At 44.5% G+C, this 20,003-nt stretch overlaps 3 protein-coding genes and 1 pseudogene across 3 annotated transcripts in view; all 4 read right to left on the bottom strand.

Annotated features, from left to right (window-relative positions):
* Positions 1–719: 719 nt before the first annotated feature.
* Positions 720–4,505, bottom strand: tbl2 (transducin beta like 2). The gene is made up of 7 exons (XM_061702192.1): positions 4,259–4,505; positions 3,350–3,474; positions 3,031–3,215; positions 2,364–2,515; positions 2,167–2,293; positions 1,937–2,089; positions 720–1,468 (listed from the first exon to the last, which is right to left on the bottom strand). The coding sequence occupies exons 1-7, from the start codon at positions 4,383–4,385 to the stop codon at positions 1,006–1,008; spliced, it is 1,332 nt and encodes a 443-aa protein (XP_061558176.1). The 5' UTR covers positions 4,386–4,505; the 3' UTR covers positions 720–1,005.
* A 336-nt stretch (positions 4,506–4,841) lies between these two features.
* On the bottom strand, positions 4,842–15,925 carry pom121 (POM121 transmembrane nucleoporin). The gene is made up of 14 exons (XM_061703227.1): positions 15,905–15,925; positions 15,122–15,795; positions 14,431–14,637; positions 14,175–14,324; positions 12,570–12,650; positions 12,312–12,483; positions 11,603–11,691; positions 11,436–11,515; positions 11,206–11,327; positions 10,982–11,081; positions 9,299–9,565; positions 7,589–9,127; positions 6,350–6,454; positions 4,842–6,077 (listed from the first exon to the last, which is right to left on the bottom strand). Exons 1-14 carry the CDS (start codon positions 15,923–15,925, stop codon positions 5,977–5,979), a joined length of 3,708 nt encoding a protein of 1,235 aa, XP_061559211.1. The 3' UTR covers positions 4,842–5,976.
* A 137-nt stretch (positions 15,926–16,062) lies between these two features.
* LOC133416375 (G protein-activated inward rectifier potassium channel 4-like) lies at positions 16,063–17,738 on the bottom strand (annotated as a pseudogene).
* Positions 17,739–18,057: 319 nt separating this feature from the next.
* The window catches only part of zw10 (zw10 kinetochore protein), a 10,956-nt gene continuing 9,010 nt past the window's right edge, over positions 18,058–20,003 (bottom strand). Inside the window, exons 13-16 of the mRNA XM_061702190.1 lie at positions 19,754–19,884; positions 19,539–19,670; positions 18,851–19,053; positions 18,058–18,351 (exon numbers count right to left, since the gene is read on the bottom strand). Coding sequence (XP_061558174.1) covers positions 18,234–18,351; positions 18,851–19,053; positions 19,539–19,670; positions 19,754–19,884 — 584 coding nt within the window. The 3' untranslated portion in view covers positions 18,058–18,233. The remainder of the gene's footprint in view (positions 18,352–18,850; positions 19,054–19,538; positions 19,671–19,753; positions 19,885–20,003) is intronic.

Below are 20,003 nucleotides of genomic sequence, written 5' to 3'. Positions count from 1 at the left end.
ACCAGCTGCGCGTTTTGGACGGTGTGTATATATATCACCACCTAATAGTTTCCTTGTGAAATCAAGTGGATTTATGGATGATTCTTCCTAGCTTGCCTTCAAATGTACGAGTCTAGTTTTACAATTTGTTTTATTTGATTATAAACATTTTACAGGTAGTAGCATTTGGCAATTTTAGCCAACCTTATTTACAAATTCAGTGATTGACAAGTCCTATTTTTCTTAGATTTTGCCAGTTAAACAAAAATACATTAAGTTTATTATAGTTGTTAAAGGAATACAATTTCTTCTCTCATTGAGATTATGCTGGAATGCTGAAACACAAATATTAAGCACAATTATTCCTAAATTCTAAAGATTTCTAAAGTCAATGCTCCCCCACACAATCATGTTTTTTTTTCAGGGTGGAACCTATCCTCCATTATCCGCTGTAAAACTGACTTATTTTCCATTTTTATGCTCAAGCCAAATTATTAAGTGTTGTTTTAGTCTCAAGGAACTATGTTGAAGTGAGTTGAGAAGCTTCATTTTTCTTGTTGCATCTATGAATTACAAACCCTCTTTTTTTTTAGCGGGGGGGGGGGGGGGAATCAATTACTCAAGAGCTTCATTATTCGCCCTAAGACTCCGTCTCTACCTAATGTTTATTGTGCATTATTTTTAAGACTTTTGATTGACAGATTTAAGGATTATGTCTTCACTCACCATGTTAACTATGATTAATTTTGGATGTTTTATTTATCTGCTAAAATTTCAATTATTTCCTCTTGCAATCCAGTTTTAAACGTTTAAGGATTACTTCAGTTCAGTCATTCTTTATACAGAAGGTTCAAAGAAATTGCGAGAAATTCAACTTGCATGTTCACAGCTTGAATTACAAACAGACCTTTGAGAACATTTTTAACAGGAAAAGGCGCAAATACAGACCAACTGTTTATCTTGGCATAAAAAGATTCTCTTTTATAAAACTCCATGGAAAGGCCGTCACACTTAGTTGAGGTGATTTCACTGGACGGGAGCGGCCAGCGTGGCAGCGTGCAGGGCCTTCTGGGCATCGCTGATTTGCTGCTGCAGCCTCTGCTTCATGCCCTCATTCTGCGCCTTCTTCAGCATGTCCTGCATGTCCCTAATGACCGCCCGGTAGCCAGGGGCATTGTGAAACACACGGATGGCCTTGTCGCCACTGCACGCCAAAAAGCGCCCGGCGACGTCGAAGCGGAGGTCCGTGACCTCGAAGCTGTGCACGCCGAGCAGCTGCTCTTCGAGCTCGCCGCTGGAGGCGTTGTACAAGGCCACGTTGCAGCCGTCACTGATGGCCACCACTCGGCCGTCGGGCGACAGCGCCGCCAGGCTGCCGTCGGACGATGAGCAGGGGACGGTCTTGAGCAGGTAGGGATCCTGCTGCTTTTTGTACTCTACGTTCGTGTTCCACAACTTCCACGTGCCATCTTTGGACACGGTCACCATTCTGAAACCATGAAAGGAAAGAGGAAGTGACGAGTCAATCAAGTCATTGTTTCTGCTCTCAGACACTGTGGATGTCTCTGCGACATGCGCTGAACCCACACCCCACTCAACTGTTAATTAAATACCACGACAGTGACCTGGAAAAATGGATCCTACTTCGCCTATGATCTTATTTATGCCTACATGTTTGAGCTGCTAAAATATATCAGTTTAAAGCCCCCAGTGGCTGGAATAGATGTTAAAACATATATGTGTATAGAAACAAATCTCTGAAAGACTTCACAGTCTTTAAAGTCGTATGTCAGGATCATCAGAATCTGAGGAGGCCGTGGATAGGTTTACAGAGTGTTAAGAGAAATTGTAATTATTGGTTTGTCCGAGTCAAACTGGACTTTAATCTATGACCGTAGGTGTAACCTAGAGAGAGAGAGAGAGAGAGAGAGAGAGAGAGAAAAAAAAAGTGTTTTACTTGTGAGAGTCGTTAGAAAAGGCAAACGCGTGCACTCCCGCGGAGTGGCCTTTCAGCTCAAAGGCTCGTGCCACCTCCTTGAACTCGCCCGTCTTTGAGAAGCACACCTCCCACACCTTGACGTCTGGGGTGAAGCCGCAGGATGCCACAAACCTGGGAGAGAGAGAAACTTTATTAAACTGGGCACCTCTTTGCTTGGAAAACAAAGAGGGCCGCAGGGGATTACTAACCTGCCACATGGGGAGACGGCAACGTAAGAATTAGTCATCTGGTTAGTGTTGATAGATGCCAGTATTTCGCCTTTCAGATCCCAAATGTTGATGTTGGTGTCATTGGAGGCGCTCATGATGAACCTGCCTGGAGGAAACATTTAGCATTGGTGGTGGTGTTGGTGTTTTCCTTAAATTTCATTTATTGTGCTGTGTACCGGTATCTGCAATGCCGATGTTGATGATGCTGCCCTTGTGTTTGACCGGGAAGTCTTTGGCAGCCGATTTGAAGCTCATAGTGGCGTCGCCTTTTTTACTCATTTTGAAGACACGGATCGTATCCCCGTGAGCCAGCCAGGTGATAAACATCCTGCAGGGGAAATACAAACACACAGTTAGGGAATAACGTGAGAGGTGTGGCCTGGAGAAGACATTTTTAGACCTTCCAGCCCCCCTGCTACGGCTAATGGGACAGATTTGACAGGATCTCTTTCTGAAAGAGGCTTTCGAGAAGGGTTTAGGAAGCGGTTTCGCATCAGGTGCCATTTCAATTTTTATAGAAACCTCTGAGGGCCATACTAAATTTATGAGGAAGAAAAAAATTAATTGTGAAAAATTATACAGGTTGGGTCAAGAGACGGTACACATTTTTTAAAGTAACTTAAGCCTTAGTAGTGCTGAGTCTGGGGTTACACAGGGTTTAGTTTTAGGGCCGCTTCTTTTTGTCTTTGCTGACCCTGGGTTAATGTCATTAAAAAGTGGGTTTGCAGGAAGCCAGGAAGGTGGGAATGTAAAAACAAAGGGAAGGAAGGCAGAAAAGCAGGATGTAAGGATGGGTGACTAAAAAGCAGGTTTGAGCGATCAGCCCGCGGGGTCACGACTAACCTGGAGTCCGGGCTGAAGCGCACCAGGGTTGCATGGTCCAGCTCCACGTTGGCCCTCTGACACTTGTGCTCCCGGTCGAGGAAGTCTTTGGTGCTCCATATTCGCACGGTGCGGTCATCAGCACAAGATGCCAAGTACTTACCATTGCTGCTGAAATCCAGGCACGTCACATTCCCGTTGTGGCCCTGAGGAATATAGAGAAACGATATTTTGCAGCCATTTTGTTGAGCTAGTCTGGATTTGTCATCACTGAATGTAGAGCAACGCGAGTCGTCTACGCCATTTACACCATAAATTGTGTGACAGCTTTTGTGTTTACCTTAAGCGAAGAGGCCAACAGAGAATGGCTGAAGGTGTGTTGTGAAGATTTATTTTTACGGCCACGCTGCTGCTTCTCCTGCTTGTGTTTCTTGGCCGCGGGACCCTTTGCTGTGCTGCCTTCAGCTGGAAGCACAGACACCACAGCAGATCTTAGAATTGTGACATCCACATCCTTGATACACCGAGCTTCCCTTCATTGTCTCGTCTCGCTAGCCTTCATCCAGATTTCACACAAAGTACATTTGTGAGTAATGTGAGACAAGAAAATTGTTACTTTGGTGTATGTACTGTGAAGCCTTCATATGTGGTCAACGACGACACGGATGCCGATGCACTTCAGTCGCTTTATTGCCATGAGCGTTAACAGAATGCACATTCATAAAAGTGCTCAACTCACGCAACTAACTTTAGCCAACGTCCAAGCTGAAATGTTCCTTTACTATTTCATCTTGCTCATGCTGACGTCACAAACACCAATCATCAGGCCGAGTTTTAACACATATTACAGTACTTTTTGTGACATATTTGTTTCGTGGTATGCCCTGAGATTTTACATAAGTAAAATATGTGTATTAAGGCAGAATTTTACAGAGGCATCACTGAATAGACTATTTCAACCTCATACTGTAGCTAGTGTTCAATGAGTGACATGACCAACAGGTCCAGAGTTCAGTCTCCTCTTAGTGTCACTCCAAGAGGTGGTTTCAGTAACCACCTCCCAATGTGCGGACCTAAACATCATGCAAGGTTGTCCTGAAGAATAGTCCACTACAAAAATGGTAAATAAAAGCACCCCACCCCCCCCAAAAAAAAAAAAAAAAAAAAAGCGTCAAATTGGCGTGTTCGCTGCAGGTAACAGGCTAGCACGCTAACACCGACGATCGGTCAGCCGCCTGTCCACTCTTACCGGCGCACTCGCTCGTCTGCTCGGCCTCCTCTCGTAGTTCTTCTTTCCTTTTCCCCAAGGCGAACGCGACGAAAGCCACCAGGCCTCCCAAAAACAAAGTCAACGTGACCAAAGCGACCACCTCCATCTCTGTGCTTTGTAGAAATTGCGCTGCGTTACCTTTCTCGCTGCCACGTAATTTGATTCGCGCCGCTAAAGACGATGGGATTTTTTGTTTTTTTTAATTCGTGACGTTTGGCCGGCGCATCATCGCCAACTGCAGGCCTGGTGCGGAACTGTAGAGCAAAAATACTATTAATACGTACAGGATACTAGAACAGTCATTCCCCCCATAATGGCCCTGCCACAACACATTTTACAACATTGAACAGTTGGGCACACGCATATACATTTTCTGGGTAGAAACAAAATGAGCACATTCATTAAACCAAATTAGTGGCTTGAGCCAATGTCTGACCAACCAGGTTCGTGCTGTAGAAAGTTGAAAATCCTCATTTAGCACTTTCATGGTCCAAATTTGCAAATAAGTATTGACAAGTCTGCGATGAGAACTTGGTAATGTTACTTACCAAAGATAGCCTACACCCAATTCGTGAAATATTCACAGCAAAATTCTGACTAAATACTGACTAAAACGTTTTCCTGTGATGCTGATAAAAGTAAAAATAATGAATTCACACCAGAATGTAATGGGTTCTGAACTTCTGAACTGGAACATCCATCCAACCATTTTTATTAAATCAACAATAATCACTGGGAGCTGCACATGTAAATGTCATAAATAGCTCTGACAAATGATGGTGGCACCCTTTGTCCTACAAACTATTATTCTGATTGATCGCTAAAACAGTAGTCGAGATTGCCTTGAAATGAATAAAAACCATCCAAGCAGTTGCGGATGACGATTTAGAGGTAGTGTGGCACAAAGAAAGTTTATCAAAAAAAAAAATTATAATTCAATGTTTTTGTCACTGGCGTGAAGCTGAACAATCCGCCTTGGTTTATCCGTATCTTATTGTTGTGGGGAACCACTTCAGTTTTAATGAAGTCCTCCGGTTATCACTTAATTTAAAATGATGCAACAAATCAAAACAGATTTGGGATGATTTTAGCATTGCGTGGCAAGGTGTACACGGGCTGTATAGAAATCGAGTGGACTGTTCATCAGTCTTTTATATAAAAAAAAAAAAAAATGCATCCATGGGAGGACTTTTAGGAATGTTTGCAGTCAACACAACCACTATGGGGAAGCAATCAAACCCATCTACTTAATTGTCCTTTATGTACAGACATGGCAGTCACGCACACAGGCAGGCAGCAGAGTTGAAAAAATAATTTAAAAAAATGCAAACCGGTTGACATTTACACGGCATCGTTGCGTATCCTTTTGTTTGCGTCCCCGCCGTCTTTTTGAGCATTGCGAGAAGGTAGACGAACATACAAATCAGTCTGCATAAAAAAAAGTTTTGTCTCCGTTCTCCTTAAGACTTCGCCCAACGGAAGTGCCCAAAACAATGCTGATATGATTTCAGAAAAGTACTCAAATAGGCCCCCCCGTACACATGGATCCTGTCTACTGAGCACAGGAAGTTGTCCAGGCAGCTTTCTACATCCTCTGCAAGCAGAGTACTTTGGTGGCGGTCTTGTTGGTGGGTGGGGGGATTGGTAAACTTTAGCAGTGACTCAAAAGTCTTCTCAAAAGTTGCAGCAGTGCGAGGTTACTTCTTCCTGTTGTGTTGCCTCCGCGCTTGTAGTCTCTGCCGCGCCCCGCTTGGCTTTGAGCCCGCCCCGATGGAGAAGGAAGGAGTCGCTGGGGAACCTAATTGGGAAAGCACAGCAAAGTGTTAGGCGGGGTGTGTGCACAGATAATCCAACTGGATTTGAGTACTTTTCCTCCCTTCCGATTAAATTTATATCATATTCCTCTGTATAAATCATATTCTAGACACTTCACTGAGACAAATGCAACATAATTTCGTTCTGCATACCTGAATGACAAAGTCTCTGTATGTGTGTACCCAGCTTTATGAGCCAGTACCTTGAAGAATTAACCACTCACAGTGGATTAAATTTCCTGTAGTCACAACCTACCAAAAGGAACAGCGTTGAAGCCCTGGACCGGAGTACTAGGACTTCCAAAAGGAATCGGACCGGCGGCTGCAGCTGTGTTCTGACCAAAAGATGGTGTGGATGTGGCTGTAGAAGAAAGTCACCAAACAGTTGGCATGAACAAGTGAGAAAACCCTCTGGATTTAATGAAATATTCAAAAGTTATTCCTAAAAACTAGCGTGACTATATAATTCTTTTTGCTAAAAAGCTGTATACACGTCATGAAGGAAAGACCGGCTGAACACATTTGACAAAATGGCAGGAACTCTGCCAACCTTACTCCATTCAATTTCCACTGGTCAAGGGGTGAGCAAACTTTGGTGCTCAAGAGCCACATTTCATTTTTAAAACACACTGGCCAGATTGTAGCTGGCTCGCTTACAAATTTCCTGATTTCAGAATCCACATTTAATAGTTTAGTTTAAACTGCAAATATACCAAAAACTACGATCCCAAAACACTTTAACATAATTTCAAACTCATCTTACAACATTACGCTTAAAGATAAATGGCTTAGAGGTAATTTGATTTTGAAAAAACACAGCAGGTGTGCAGTACATGTGGTGAAGACTCTTGTAACATCTTCCACTAACAACTCGGGCTAAACTTGGCTATTCACTGAAATCCAGTTTGTTTCTCAGTCACTTCAACTCATTCAACATAGTTCATTGACAGCAACGTACTACCTTCCTATTAGACAGGGTTTTTTTTTGCCATCCTGTGGCATCTTAGGGTGTTTCAGAGAGAGGACAATGAGTTTTCAGCGAATAACTGGGGATATAGGTTCCACAGAAAAACACAAAAATAATTTCTGTAATTAATATTAAGTTCTTATCAAAAATGGTCAAATCCATGTTCATCCAATCCTATTAACTGGCTTTACAAAAGTGTAATTAGTGTATGTTGTGACAAGGCGAAATTCACAACTGTGTTTTATGTGCCTTTAAGGGGCGTGGCTTAAAAAGTGCCATCATAAGCTTGAGTGCTGCTGGCTGGTTTGTCTCCCTGTGAGCGTCTGGTTGTGTGTTGACAGCCTACACCAGCTCCTTGAGAACATTCTCCTTTTGTATTTGTGCGTTTGACTGTACTGTTCAATTAACAGCTGAAAGAGTATCTGAAGCGCCTTTGTAAATCAAAATTATTATTTTTTTAATAAATGAATGAATAAGTAAAGATTAAATCAATCAAACCAAACTGCATATTGAACAGTAATAACTCACCAGCAGCCCCAAAGCTGAAGCTTCCCATCTGCGGTGCGGGATTATTGGTGACAGGTGTTCCGAACTGCGGTTGTGAAATGGCGGCGCCAAAGTTAAACCCGCTGGATGGTGGCGGTGCAGGGCCCGAGGGGGTCTGCTGGGGAGCGGCGCCACCAAACGAGAAGGATGGGGTGCTCTGGGTCTGGGCGGCCTGGCCAAAGCCCGGCGCCGCCGAGGGCGCGGTGGTGCTGCCGAAAGCGAATACGCTCGAGCCGCCCCCAAACGCCGGCTTGGTTGGCGTCACAAAGCTGGAGGGGGCCGTGACAGCGACGGCAGCTCCCCCAAAGTTAAAAGGCGCCGGGGCGGCGTTGGACACGGGTGGAGCTGGAGCTACGCTGCCTCCGAAGGTAAACGGCTTAGGTGCGGCGGCGGCGGCTGTGGAGCTGAAGTTCGACTGGGGTGGCAGGGTTTGAAATGGCGGCTTTCCGAAGGTGAAGGTGGACTGGGTTGGGGCCGCAGCAGCAGCAGCATTAGTGGTGGCGGCGGTGGATGTTGGTGCGGGGGCGGCCATTGCAAAACCTCCAAATGAAGCTGTGGTTGTGTTCTGACTGACTGCGGTCTGACCAAAGGCAAACGTATTCTGGCTGGTGACTTGAGGGGTTGGCTGTGAGGCTCCAAACGTGAAGGCGTTATTGGAGGTTGTGGCGGGGGCGGCGGCCGTTGTAGCGCTGGCGGCCGGGGGTGCAGCGGTTGTGGTGGCGACGGCTCCAAAGTGAAACCCTGTTGTAAGAGCTGGCGCCGAGGTGGTACTCTTGGTAGCTGAGGGTGGTGCCGACCAGGTTCCAAAGATGGATTTTACAGCTGGCTGGGCTGCGGGGTTTGCGCTGCTGCTGGTGGTTGTAGTGGAGCCAGTTGAGCCAGTGGTGGGTGCTGCAATGGAGGTCAATCCAGAGAAGAGTGACGGCGTAATGGAGCTGCTTGTTGAGGCACCGAATACCGAAGAACTTAAAGAGACTGTCGCGGATGTTGCGGTAGAGGGTGTGTAGGGTGGCGGTGCAAAGCCGGCCCCGGTGGCGCTAGAAACCGTCGTGGATGCTGCGGCTGAGTTTTTGTCAGGAGGCGGGGTGAAGCCAGACCCTGTGGAGCTACTTCCAAAAATGGGCTTGAAGTTTTGAACAAGGGGTTTACTCTCCAGGGCTGTAATGGTTGACGGGGTGGAGGCGGTGGTAGCGACAGCAAAGATGGGTTTGAACCCCGAGGCCAGCAGAGGGTTGGAGTGACTGAGCGGTGCAGTCGTGACCGGTGTGGGGTTAGAAGCCGAGGATGCGACGGGAATGCCGATCTGGCTCGAGATTCCAAACAGGCCGGTCGCTTGTAGCGATGGAATACTGCTGGCAGGCTTGGAAACCTGGCCCAGGACCTGAGTGAAGGCAGAGGGCTGGTTCACGCTGGTTGAAGGGGGCTGAGACTGAGAGGCGGGTGGCAGCTTCAGGGCATCTGTTGTGGTCGGTGCCTTTGGGCTTAAGCCACCGGGTGGTACCAGTGAGGTCAATGCAGACACTTTGGACATTATGAGCAAAAAATGAAGAGAAATTAGGACGATTCAGCAACAGTATGCGTCTGACATACAATAATTTTGTTTCAACATAATTAAACCTGTGAACACAACTATGACATGTTCCAATGATTAGTCTCGGGCCCTGTTGTTATCTGACACTGGGTGGTCCCTACCTGTGGTGGTGCTGGCAGCAGAGGCGGAGCTCACAGGACTCTTCATCTTCAGAGCCTCCAGGAGCGGGTTAGAAACCACGGGGGCTGGATTAGGATCCAGGTTGATGACCGGGGTGGCAGTGCTGGAGGTTTTAGGGAGAGGGGCAGCCAGGAGGCTGCTCAGGGTGAGGCTGCTGGAGGCAGTGCTGGTGGTCTTCGGGCCTAAGGTGGTAGACGAAGCAGGCGTGGTAGTGGTCAATGGAGGGGTGGACTTCTCGGGTTCGGGAACTAGACGGGGACAAAACATGTTCAGAGTTCAAGCAGATCTTCAAAGGTTCAGTACTTCGAGTGATTTAAAGTGACACAATTCAGATATTTTGCTCTCTAACAGGGTTAATGCCATGGACAGGGTGGGGCGTCCGTCAAAATCTATCTGCCACTGCTATGATATACTCCTGAAGTAAAATGAAATGGTTCAAGTTTCAGTGAACAAAAAGCACTACTGATGTGTGCCTTTGTCTTTTTTTAAATGTGTGCCTTTGTGTGAGGCTTCTATAGTATTAGCCCTTGAGAACAGCAGCTGCACAGCACATGACACTGCTGAGCAAAGCATAGGGCAGAATCAAAAGCGGCGAGAAGTTTTCTGATCGTGTAAACATGCCAACAAAAAAATATTGAGACGCATTGCCGATTCTATTTTGGAGCTGCGGGATGATCAAAGGGTGACTTGGAGGCAGTCACAAAGAGTCTAGCCACGGCCACGCTATGAAGTCAAGTAAGGATGACATAACTCCTTTCAACTCTGCATCTTCGTGCTTTTCCCGGTGTACATACTCTTCCAAGTTTTAAACGCAATCTTAGGCAGGATGGACACATACGACTGCTAGTGCTGTAAGCTTGATTTATATAAAACAATCAGTAACATTTAGATGATTGTGTTGTCTCGTAGTTTTGACAAAAGAATGAGTGGGCTCTAATGAGCTAACATTAATAGCTATGCTAGCTTGGCAGTAGTCCATATTGAACTCAAGTACTGACGTGGATGACTTTGCTTTAATGATACGACTCAACTTGTTCGGCGTGCCTTGAGTTAATTGTAAACAATCCATTCATTTTGCATAGCGATAAAGAGAACAGAAGAGGCAGTGCAGGATGAGTCTTTAAAACCAGAAGTGCGTAGCATAACCCGCATAAAGAGCCCAACCGATGAATCTTCGGGCCAATTATGGCATAAAATAAATAAATCGACATCGGTCAATATGTAACCAATGTATTCACTTTTTTGCAGCGCGGAAATTCAGCCGAGCTGCTCCTGTGCTCCACTCTGCGAGTGCCTGGCCCCTCCCCCTCACACGCTGATACTGGCGACCAGCAGCACACTTCTCCCCCACTCACACTGGCTCAGCTGCAAATGGCATTTTTATTTTTTTACTCCATGCTAAGCTTTGATTTGGTAAAACAATATAACACTAGACTTTATTGTTGCCACTTCACACGTGTGGAGTTATTTACCGGCGTGTGCGCATGCAGGTTGATTCATGTGCTCTTTTAGTGTAATATGTAAATCCGTCACTTGAAATAGAATGGAATATATATCAATCAATCACTATGCCAATAAAAAATAAAAAAATTTAAATGTGATATTGGCATTGTAAATCAATATAATTCAATCCCTTGAATTCAATATCTTCCACATCAACTCACCGGATGTCTCCAGGACCTTCTGGATCTTGTTGATGGCGGCCTTTTTCTCTTCATCCAGATCTTTCACAGTGATAGTGTAGCCCAACTCAGGTGGCAGAGGCTGCAGATCAACAAATACACCGAGTTACAAAAATAAAATAAAAAAATACAAGACCCCTAAGTACAAGTTACAACTCTTTCCAGTTCATAAAACATTACATACACTTTCATAGTCACTTGCTTACCAGTGAGATTTGGTCGTCCCGGTTGGTGGACACCAGCTGGATCTTACGTTTTCTCTTCCCACTGCTACCGGCGGAGTTTTTTGAGGTTGTGACTGTGATCTTGGGGACTGGAGTCTGTTTGGCTACAAGTAAAACAAAATGTATTATTTTTTTTTAAATGACAATGCAAGATGACGCATACCATGCTTTACCACGGAACTTCTTAGGCAGAGGAGATGGTGCAGATTTACATGTATCAGGTGCTTTGTCCGCCGCCGCCCTTTCTGATCGCACAGAGGATGCCGAACTGGGAGAAAGGCCATCATCCTCTCTGGTTAAAAAACAAAGAATTAAAAAATGGCCCAGTTACAAGGTGTAACACTCACTCAAATGTGGAGGCCTAAGCATGTAAACACACCTCTGTCTCTTAGCGGCTCCGTCTGGTGTCTGACAGCGGGAAGAACCCGGGCTGGACATAGGAGAGCTCGGCGCAGATGGCCTCTTAAACTGTCAAACGCAAGGATATGATTAAAAGTTCAGCTCTTTGCAGTCACTTTAAGGCAATTTTATAAATCCATAGTGCTTTAGAGACACAAGAGATATAATGTATAAAAACAAGATTTAATTAAATTGAAACTCAAGATAAAATCCCAACATTAACAGCAGGATAAAGCACACACTAACAAACCAGTAACATGCCAAAACACAGCTTTATCAAGTTAAAAAGCTTGAGGGTGAAAACAAGAAATCATATTTTTGATTCATGAAAATGCAGCAGTGGACAATGAAGGCTTCATGCCAGATTTCAATCTAACAGTTTGAGCAGATTGCAGGTATTCAGGAAGACAAACAGGGGCTGAAACAATTAATTGAATAACAAATAATTTGATTATGAAAAAAGGCACCACCTATTAAAGCATCCCACTCAGTCACAGATATTACAGTGTGGACAGTGAGGACTGCGACCCCACATGGACAACAATACCTATACCTCACATACAAATTTTGTTGTTCTATAATGCAAAATAATTTTTTCTCGAATTACTTAATGTGATAATCGATAGAATAATCGATTCTAAAACTGTCCTAAACACAACACTAAAACACGTTGGGTGTTACGTGATTACCTGCATGAGGCCCAGTGTGGAGCTGTAGGAGCTTTGGATGGGGTTTCTCTTTGAACCCAGCGTCCCTCCGGGGGCGTGAACACCACTGGCAGAACTGATGGAGGAGGTGCGAGACCTCTTGAAGGTGGACTCCTCTGCCACTGAGATCATCCCTCGTTTTAGGCTTCCTGGCCTGGTTAAATAAAAGGGTAAAATAGTACTACGGAACATCCAATCAATATAAACAAAAAGCAAAGGTAAGGTGTGTTTTGAGCTCACTTAGGTACTAGTTGTGATGGGGCTCCATTGGGCAAGAGGGGCCCAAAAGCCGAGTGAGCACTTCCTCCGCTGTCATTACGCCTGAGGAACAGATTCAAAGCATCCGCAATCACTCAGTGAGAACAAAAAGGTGATATCTTGGTCATGACAATCGTGATGTGAATTTTTCATACAGTTTAATCTCTGGTAGCAAGTAGGGGTTGAACGACTTCAGATTTTTTTGTAGTTGACAATAGTTGAGTTGATTTTGACTAATCGATGACATTATTGATATTTTTTCAGTTGTCAGCTAGCTGTCTGCGCAACTGTTTGTCTTCCATCTCCAAACACAAGCTCGCTCTCCCCGCTGTTCCCAGGTGCACTCGCCCTACCCCCCAACTTGCACGTTCAAACACCTTCACAGCCTCGCAGACAGTCGGAACTGATATAATTCTAACGCCAATTCACATAACACAAGTGCAGGGTCACTACTTGCTTCAGTACTTCAATAAGACAAAAAATAAATAAATAAATCACAGGAGGGATTGCTTTGTGAATGTATTGTAGCGACTGGACTTTACACCAATTTTATCGGGCTGATCGGTATCGGCCGATATTTAGCATTTTATGCTGATCGGCTTTAATGTCATAATTCGCAGATCTGATCAATGCGCAACAGACATTTACTCCACGTCACCATCGTGCACAGTATATTTGAATCCAAAAGCTAGTTTATTTTTAGCCTTGTCTCGCGTCTTTTGGTGTAGTATTGGAAATATCTGACGGCCAATTAAGTTGTTAGTAAAAAAAAATAAAATAAAAAAAAATAAAAAACCTGTCGGCGGTGTGGAACAGACAAGACAGTCTGTCTGTCACTATGCCTCACTGGCATAAATAGATGAACAAAGCTACATTATTTATTGTAAATATTTTTTTGAGCAATTAAGTACACAAGTATATCCAGTAAATGAACAGGTCATTAAAATAAACATATTCCTCCATCTTGTGATCGGATCGGTTATTGTATTTATTTTTTTTTCAACTCGCAGATCGGCTCCAAAAATCCAGATCGTGTAATGCCTAGTCGCGATCCTGCAGGTTTTTTTTTTGGTTTTTTTTTACATGGACTGTTGCTCAAGTTCTAAAAGTTAAGTCTGTCTGTGAGGCTGTGAAGGTGTCTTGAGTGTGATTTGTGATTGGGTGAGTGAAAAAGGGGCAGGCGGAAGGAAGAAGCGCTTGTGTTTAGTATGAAGGGTTGAGATGTTGGATGTTTTTTTTGACGTAGTTCCGACATTCACCATTCATGTTTATAATCAAGGGATTCCTGATCAACCACCGCTTGTCTTCTTTTCATCATCTACCAGATCCTACTATATACTGTCTTTTCTCTGTTACAGGAAGGCGTTTGGCGAATTAGCTAACTAACAGCTTACATGAGGATTTAGGATTTTCGTCAGCTAGTGGTAGCGGAAGCTTTTTCAGATGGGCCTTCATAGCACATGTGCTTTTGTTATATTTGAGAATAGACTTTCCTCTTTTGCGGCAGTCTCACTTTTAGTAAATCATTTCTACATGCGTAAGGGCAACCCTGAGTATGAAGTGTAGCGTAACCTCTTGTCTCTGTACCTTCTCTTGCTTGTCTGCTCAGTGGTGAAGCTTCTGTCTGCATCATCAACCTCTCGCTTGCGGCTTTCCTTCAACACCTTAAGGACGCTCTCTCTGGAGCAGGGGTCCGCAGGGGCCCTGGGCACAGCCGCGCAACTCAGGTGCTCTAAACTAAACAAGAAGAGAACAAATATCCAAAGTCAGTAATGCGTATTGCATCTAAATTATACATAGTTTATCTCTATTTAACCTAATGGCAAATAATGTTCAGTCAAACCTAGAGCTGGTGTGGTCAGGTCGGGCGATCTTCACAGTGACGGGACTGTGAACCGCCGCTGAATTCCGGGGTGTGAGGATGCTCTTCTTCCTGAAGCCGTCCCACCTGACGGGAGGCAGGACCCCCACAGAGGAGGCGCCTGGCTGCTGAAGGGGGTAATGCCGCTGGGGGGTGATGGTGAAGTGTCCCACTGCGCCCGACGGCTCCCTGAAACAATGAAGGAAATATACACTCCTTGCCTGAAATTGGTTGACGTTATCCAATTTCACTTACATATTTTTTTTGTTTTAAAAAAATAAATAAATAATAAACAACTTCAGATGGATGTTCGTCATTCCTCTATTGACAGTTACCACTTCATATATATATCTAGTGATATATCAATTTAGAGGTACTTCTGGCACTTTGGTTATCTTATTTAACTACAGGAGAGGGTAGGAATATTAGACAGTATGATACAGTGCAGTGTTAGATAACACTTAAAAGGATTTCAAGGATCTTATCATTGAAGATCTTGTGTTGAGGTGAAATAAAACTTGTCAGTGGAGAACCCGTGACTGGGCTTGCCTTGGGGCCCCAAATGACTGTTCACTTATTTTGTCTTGAATTCCGAATTCTCGATACAACTCTCGTATTGTAACCTAGGTGTAGGGTACGGTGAGTACAGTAGTTCATTGGAACATTAACATACCCGGCAAACGACAGCCTCCGGTTCGGTGTGCAGACAGCATGGTTGGGTCTGGATAACTTCTCCCGCAATTGCTCCCGGGGGTTCCGGACCACCCTGGGCCTCCCAAAGTCGCCGGTGGGACTTTCTGGCTTGCCAATGTAGCTTCCCATGAGAAAGTCCCCCGGGCTAAAAAGAAACGTGTCGCTAGCTATGTGTCCCTCTCGATAGATGGCAGCGTCGGTCGGCCTTTGTCTGAAAGCTCCAAGCGACGACCCGCGTGGCTCACGTCTGCCGACGTCGAGCTTCGTCGTCCTCCGCGACAACACCGACACGTCGCTCACCCACCAGTCCCAAAAGCGGCGCAGGTAGCCGGCCGGGGCGATAAATCCAGCCCGAGGATTGAGGCCTAATCTGGCGGGAAGCGGCGTTCCGCGGCGCAGGAGGCACACGCCACCACAAAGCACAAGAGTCCCAACAATGTAAAGAAAAGAGGGAATAAAATAAAAGGCGAGACTTACTATGCCTAATGCAAAAAGGAGAGCTACATTTTTCTCTCTCGGAGACATGGCGGCTGCGCGCCCATCATGCTGCTCTCTCACTGGCAATTGCTTCTTCTGCGTGGAAATCTGGGTCGTTGACTTTGACGTTTGGTACAGCAGCGCCAGCAAACGCAAGCTAGTGGTATTACATTCACACTCGTTTATGCAGTGATGTCAAAACTTATTTTAGTTCACATTCACCACAATTTGATCTCAATTGGGCCGGATCAGTATATTCCTGGTTGAATAAGACTTAAACAACGACTATTCCAAAATATTTCTCCATTATTTTGGTGCGAATAATTACAATTACTTATGGAAAATATGCATTGATTATGATCTAGTTGCAAAGGATGTTGCATATCATATGATTAATCTGAAATTTCAAAACATAAACGATTGCAATTGCAACAGTATTATGAATCAGTTTGTTAGCTCGCCCTCCGTGTAGGATGTCCTAGCCTGGCAAGTCATGCCTGAGAAGCAATGACATTGAATCAGCCTCATAATCAAAGCAGCAAGGTTATAGTTGGACAGGCAGTCCGTGATGGAAAGAAAATGGATTGATGGATGTCTCCTTTAAGAACTGCAGTAAAAGTACTAACCTAGTCTCTCACTTCAAACATTCAGCCCCCACCTCCCAGAAGGGGCTGCTTTGGTTGATGACGTGGGTGATGGTCTGGGGCTCAACCAGCAGCAGTCGGTCTCCGCCTGTGTCGTAGCCCAGGTTGACCCTCGGACTGCTCCAAGGGGATGAACTCGCCCTCCTTGGTGTGCCTGGATTTGATGAGCTTGGCATCCCCAACGCGGAAGAGCATGCACAGCTTCTCATCTGTCTCACATATGACACAGTTTGCTGAAGATCAGCGTCTGCGCCCTCTGTTGGGGCCGGGAGATTTTGACGAACATGCAGCCCACCATCAGAGCGTTGATGATGGAGCCCAGGATGGACTGCAGCATCAGGAGAACCACCCCTTTCGGGCAGTTGGCCTTCACCATCCTGGAGCCATAGCCAATGGCCCTCTGGCTCTCCACAGACCGCAGCAGGGCAGACAGGAAGCCGTCAGCATTTTCGTAGCACACACGCACGCCACTGTTGGTCGTGAACGTGCGCGATATCGTGTCACAACAAAGCGCCCAGGAAGTAGATCCCTCCGAAGGCCATTTTTATAAAGTACAGTATTATAGAGTTCTATTTTTCTTCATATATTCACATTACTATTTTTTTGGTGGGGCGGAGGCTAGAACAGATTAATGGCCTTTAATTTCAATGGTGAAAGATAATTTGGGATACAAGTGTTTTGAGTCATCCAAAAAAATGTCAACTCTTATCTCAAAGCACCACTATTTTAAAAGCATTAACAACTTCTTACGCAACCCTGATACATATTCTGGTGGTATATGACCTAGCATTTTTAGTTTAGTACAGAGACAATGCACATGCCATAAAACTCATCACATCCAATCATACAATTAAAACAACTTCTGCTTAATTTTGTAATACAGTACTTTTATTGGCATGCAGGGTAAGCTTTATGTTCCTTTGTACAAACTTAATATTGAGGGAAGGTGCGGTTGAACACACACATACTGCATATGGTTACGGAGGAAAGATTCACATCAATGTACAGAAGTGCAGTATTGCGGTAAAACATTAACCGTGCGTGTGAACAGATGGGGGTCCAGTGCTTACACAAGCGCCAGGCTAAACACACTATACAAACTATACGATGAAAGCATAAATATAATCTCTGGGATTGCGAGAAGTGTGTGGGTAAGGAACATTCCACCGATTAAAGACAAGCAATTCAAACACACTGCGACCAAATTAGGAGATGCACTGTTTGGCAAATAGTGTTTATTAACTCAACTGCAGATGGAAGAAGGCCTTTATTTTGAATTATTTTTGCCTACGTACACTTCAGTTGTATTTCTAAATGAAAAACATTTGCATTTAATAAGAAATATGTTTATTTGGGTCTCATTTTTATTTAAATTTGTGCCATATGTTGTAATTAAATAAATTATTATTTGTCGCACACCTGTGGGCACACCATGCCTCGCCGTGACATCTGACTGACGGACACCTTATAAGTCATGCCTGCTGTCTCTGATTGGTTGCTTTTTCTGAGCCGTGGTGGTTTATTGTATATCAAATTAGAGGCACAAGATGGTGCCAGAGACTGCTGACGTTTGGAGCTATTTCTATTTGAAGACATACAGTACAGTACATGACCCAATCAGACACTTGATTAGGTATGCATGCATAGTCTGTTTCCATACACGAACTTTCAAACAGCCTAAAATCTGCTTTGTAGTGTTGTAGAAGTGCACTTTATCATACTGAGAGCTGTTTTTGTTTTTCCCCCCACTCGCATCTAGCTAATTAAGGTAACTAAAATATTAGAGACAGGTCAGTTGTACTTTACTGGAAACATTTTCTTTAATAAATCTCTCTCTGACATTGTCAATCAAAACTGAGCATGGTTACTATTGTAAAGGCAGAACTCATTGGGTACAGGTGTATACTTAATGTTGTGGCTTCGTGTGTTTCAGTCTTTCGTTTGCGGTCGTTTCCGCCTCCAAACCTCTATTTAATTTTGGTCATAGCCATGGCTCTCCTGTCCGTGTTCTGGAACAAGGCTCGGATCAGACTCTTCACCTCGGTGCCTTGTGAACTCCAATGCCAGAGGACCTTTACTGTCTGCCCACCTGAGGAGAGGAATCACACACACATTCATTTATATTCAGCAGAACTATCAAGCTCTTTTCTATGGCACTGTGTGGTTGTGGGTGAGCTAGAGCCTATCCCAGTTGAATTTGGGCCAGGAGTGGAGTACACCCTGGACTGGTCCCAATCACAGGCTAATACACTTATTAGAGAAGATAAAACACATTCATTCAAATAACAGCCATAAAAGGGTGACAGGATTGGGCTTGAACACCTTCCTTTTCCATCTAAATGTCTGTTTTCAAATACTTAACATTAGTTGCACTTAGTTATAGTATATCGTGGCTAATCTTCTCGTCAAAACATTACGTTTACCGGGTTCATGATGGCGAAAGTTTGAATTTGAAATTAATTCCCAATGTAAGCACTGTTATGGAATTAGATAATTTGGAAGTCAACCAGTGTCACAGAACAGGTCATGTTCTGCTTACGAGGTTCCGCTGTATATAATTGATTTGTTGATGTTTCTCAAGTCGGTACCTGTCGACAATCTCCTGGAGGTTGGCGCGCAGCACGATGACCAGCTCCTTGAAAGTGCTCCACTTTTTAACATAAAGGGGAACCTCCTCCTGGGACTTCTTATTTTTTTGCTCCTCGGTCAGCGGCACAAAGACTAGCGGGCCCTCCTCGATGACCGTCTGGCAGAGAGTGTGCAGGTGTTCGCCGTCCTCCGAAGAGATATCCTGGAGTCGGACACAAATGTAGCATTCATATTCTCAATTTCCAAACAAAGCGTTAAGCTTATAAAAATTGGATTTCAACCATTCATATATATATATATATATATATATATATATATATATATATATATGCTTAAAATCTCATACAGATCTTGGATATTATCGTCATCTGATTTGATTGGCAGAATGGGGTGGCTGAACTCACATAATTGGTCAGTATGGTTCATCACTACCGTAAAGCCTGTAATGCTGCTGCCACTTAAAATAGAAGCGCCCTGTATGTCTTTAATCATAACCTATTTTTGGCTATGGTGTGGGTCTGTATGGTACTGCTTTTGGGTCCAGACCCGGACCGCGGTCTGCGAATTAGTGCCCACAGCTCTTAATTGTTCTTAGGTTTGAATGTGGTGATGAATACTTGATACATTGTCCGCAGTGATAGGCTCCAGGTCATAGAAAACGGATGAACAGAATAGAAAACAACAAACCTCCAGCATAATGATCTTGGCAATCATTTCCATGATGGCCGTGTTGAGGAGGTTGCCCATGGCTTTGCAGTAGACGGCAACCGGTAGGACGTCCTGCCACACCTTTCCTAGCTGCTTTAACTGATGGATCACCTGCAGATAATAAGGTGGACACTGTGCCGTTACAAGAGTGAGAGACGAGAAAGTAAAAGACTCTCCCGTTACCCCCCACCCACCTGCCTCACGGCCTTGCTAGCTGCTGTGTAGTTGTCGGCGTCGTCCAGGTTGCAGAAGTTGTGAGCAGCGGACAGTCGCTCCAGCAGTTCTGCCCTCTGGACATTCAGTTGCGTTAAGAAGCACTGAGCGCCTAGATCACATGCAAACAAACAAACAAATAAATAAATAGGAAAACTGGATTTTGTGTAGGGGTAGGCAAAATGTTTTCAAAACGGATAGATTGGCCAGGTCCTTCGAGCCTGAGCTTTG

This window comes from Phycodurus eques, chromosome 17 (genome assembly GCF_024500275.1).
Source record: "Phycodurus eques isolate BA_2022a chromosome 17, UOR_Pequ_1.1, whole genome shotgun sequence".
Classification (NCBI taxonomy): Eukaryota; Metazoa; Chordata; class Actinopteri; order Syngnathiformes; family Syngnathidae; genus Phycodurus; species Phycodurus eques.
Note: the sequence above shows the minus strand (reverse complement) of the source record. Positions and strands in the feature narration are given on the sequence as shown.

Bases quoted from the DNA above. Each gene is read 5' to 3' on its own strand.
- tbl2 (XM_061702192.1), bottom strand. From the start codon at position 4,385: ATGGAGGTGGTCGCTTTGGTCACGTTGACTTTGTTTTTGGGAGGCCTG. The intron at 3,216-3,349 runs GTAAACACAAAA...TATATTCCTCAG, and splicing joins TGTTGGCCTCTTCGCTTAAG to GGCCACAACGGGAATGTGAC. The intron at 2,294-2,363 runs GTACACAGCACA...TGTTTCCTCCAG, and splicing joins CATCGGCATTGCAGATACCG to GCAGGTTCATCATGAGCGCC.
- pom121 (XM_061703227.1), bottom strand. From the start codon at position 15,925: ATGGAGAAATATTTTGGAATA. The intron at 14,325-14,430 runs GTTTGACTGAAC...CTTCTTGTTTAG, and splicing joins CCTGACCACACCAGCTCTAG to TTTAGAGCACCTGAGTTGCG. The intron at 9,566-10,981 runs GTGAGTTGATGT...GTCCCCGTCTAG, and splicing joins GAAGGTCCTGGAGACATCCG to TTCCCGAACCCGAGAAGTCC.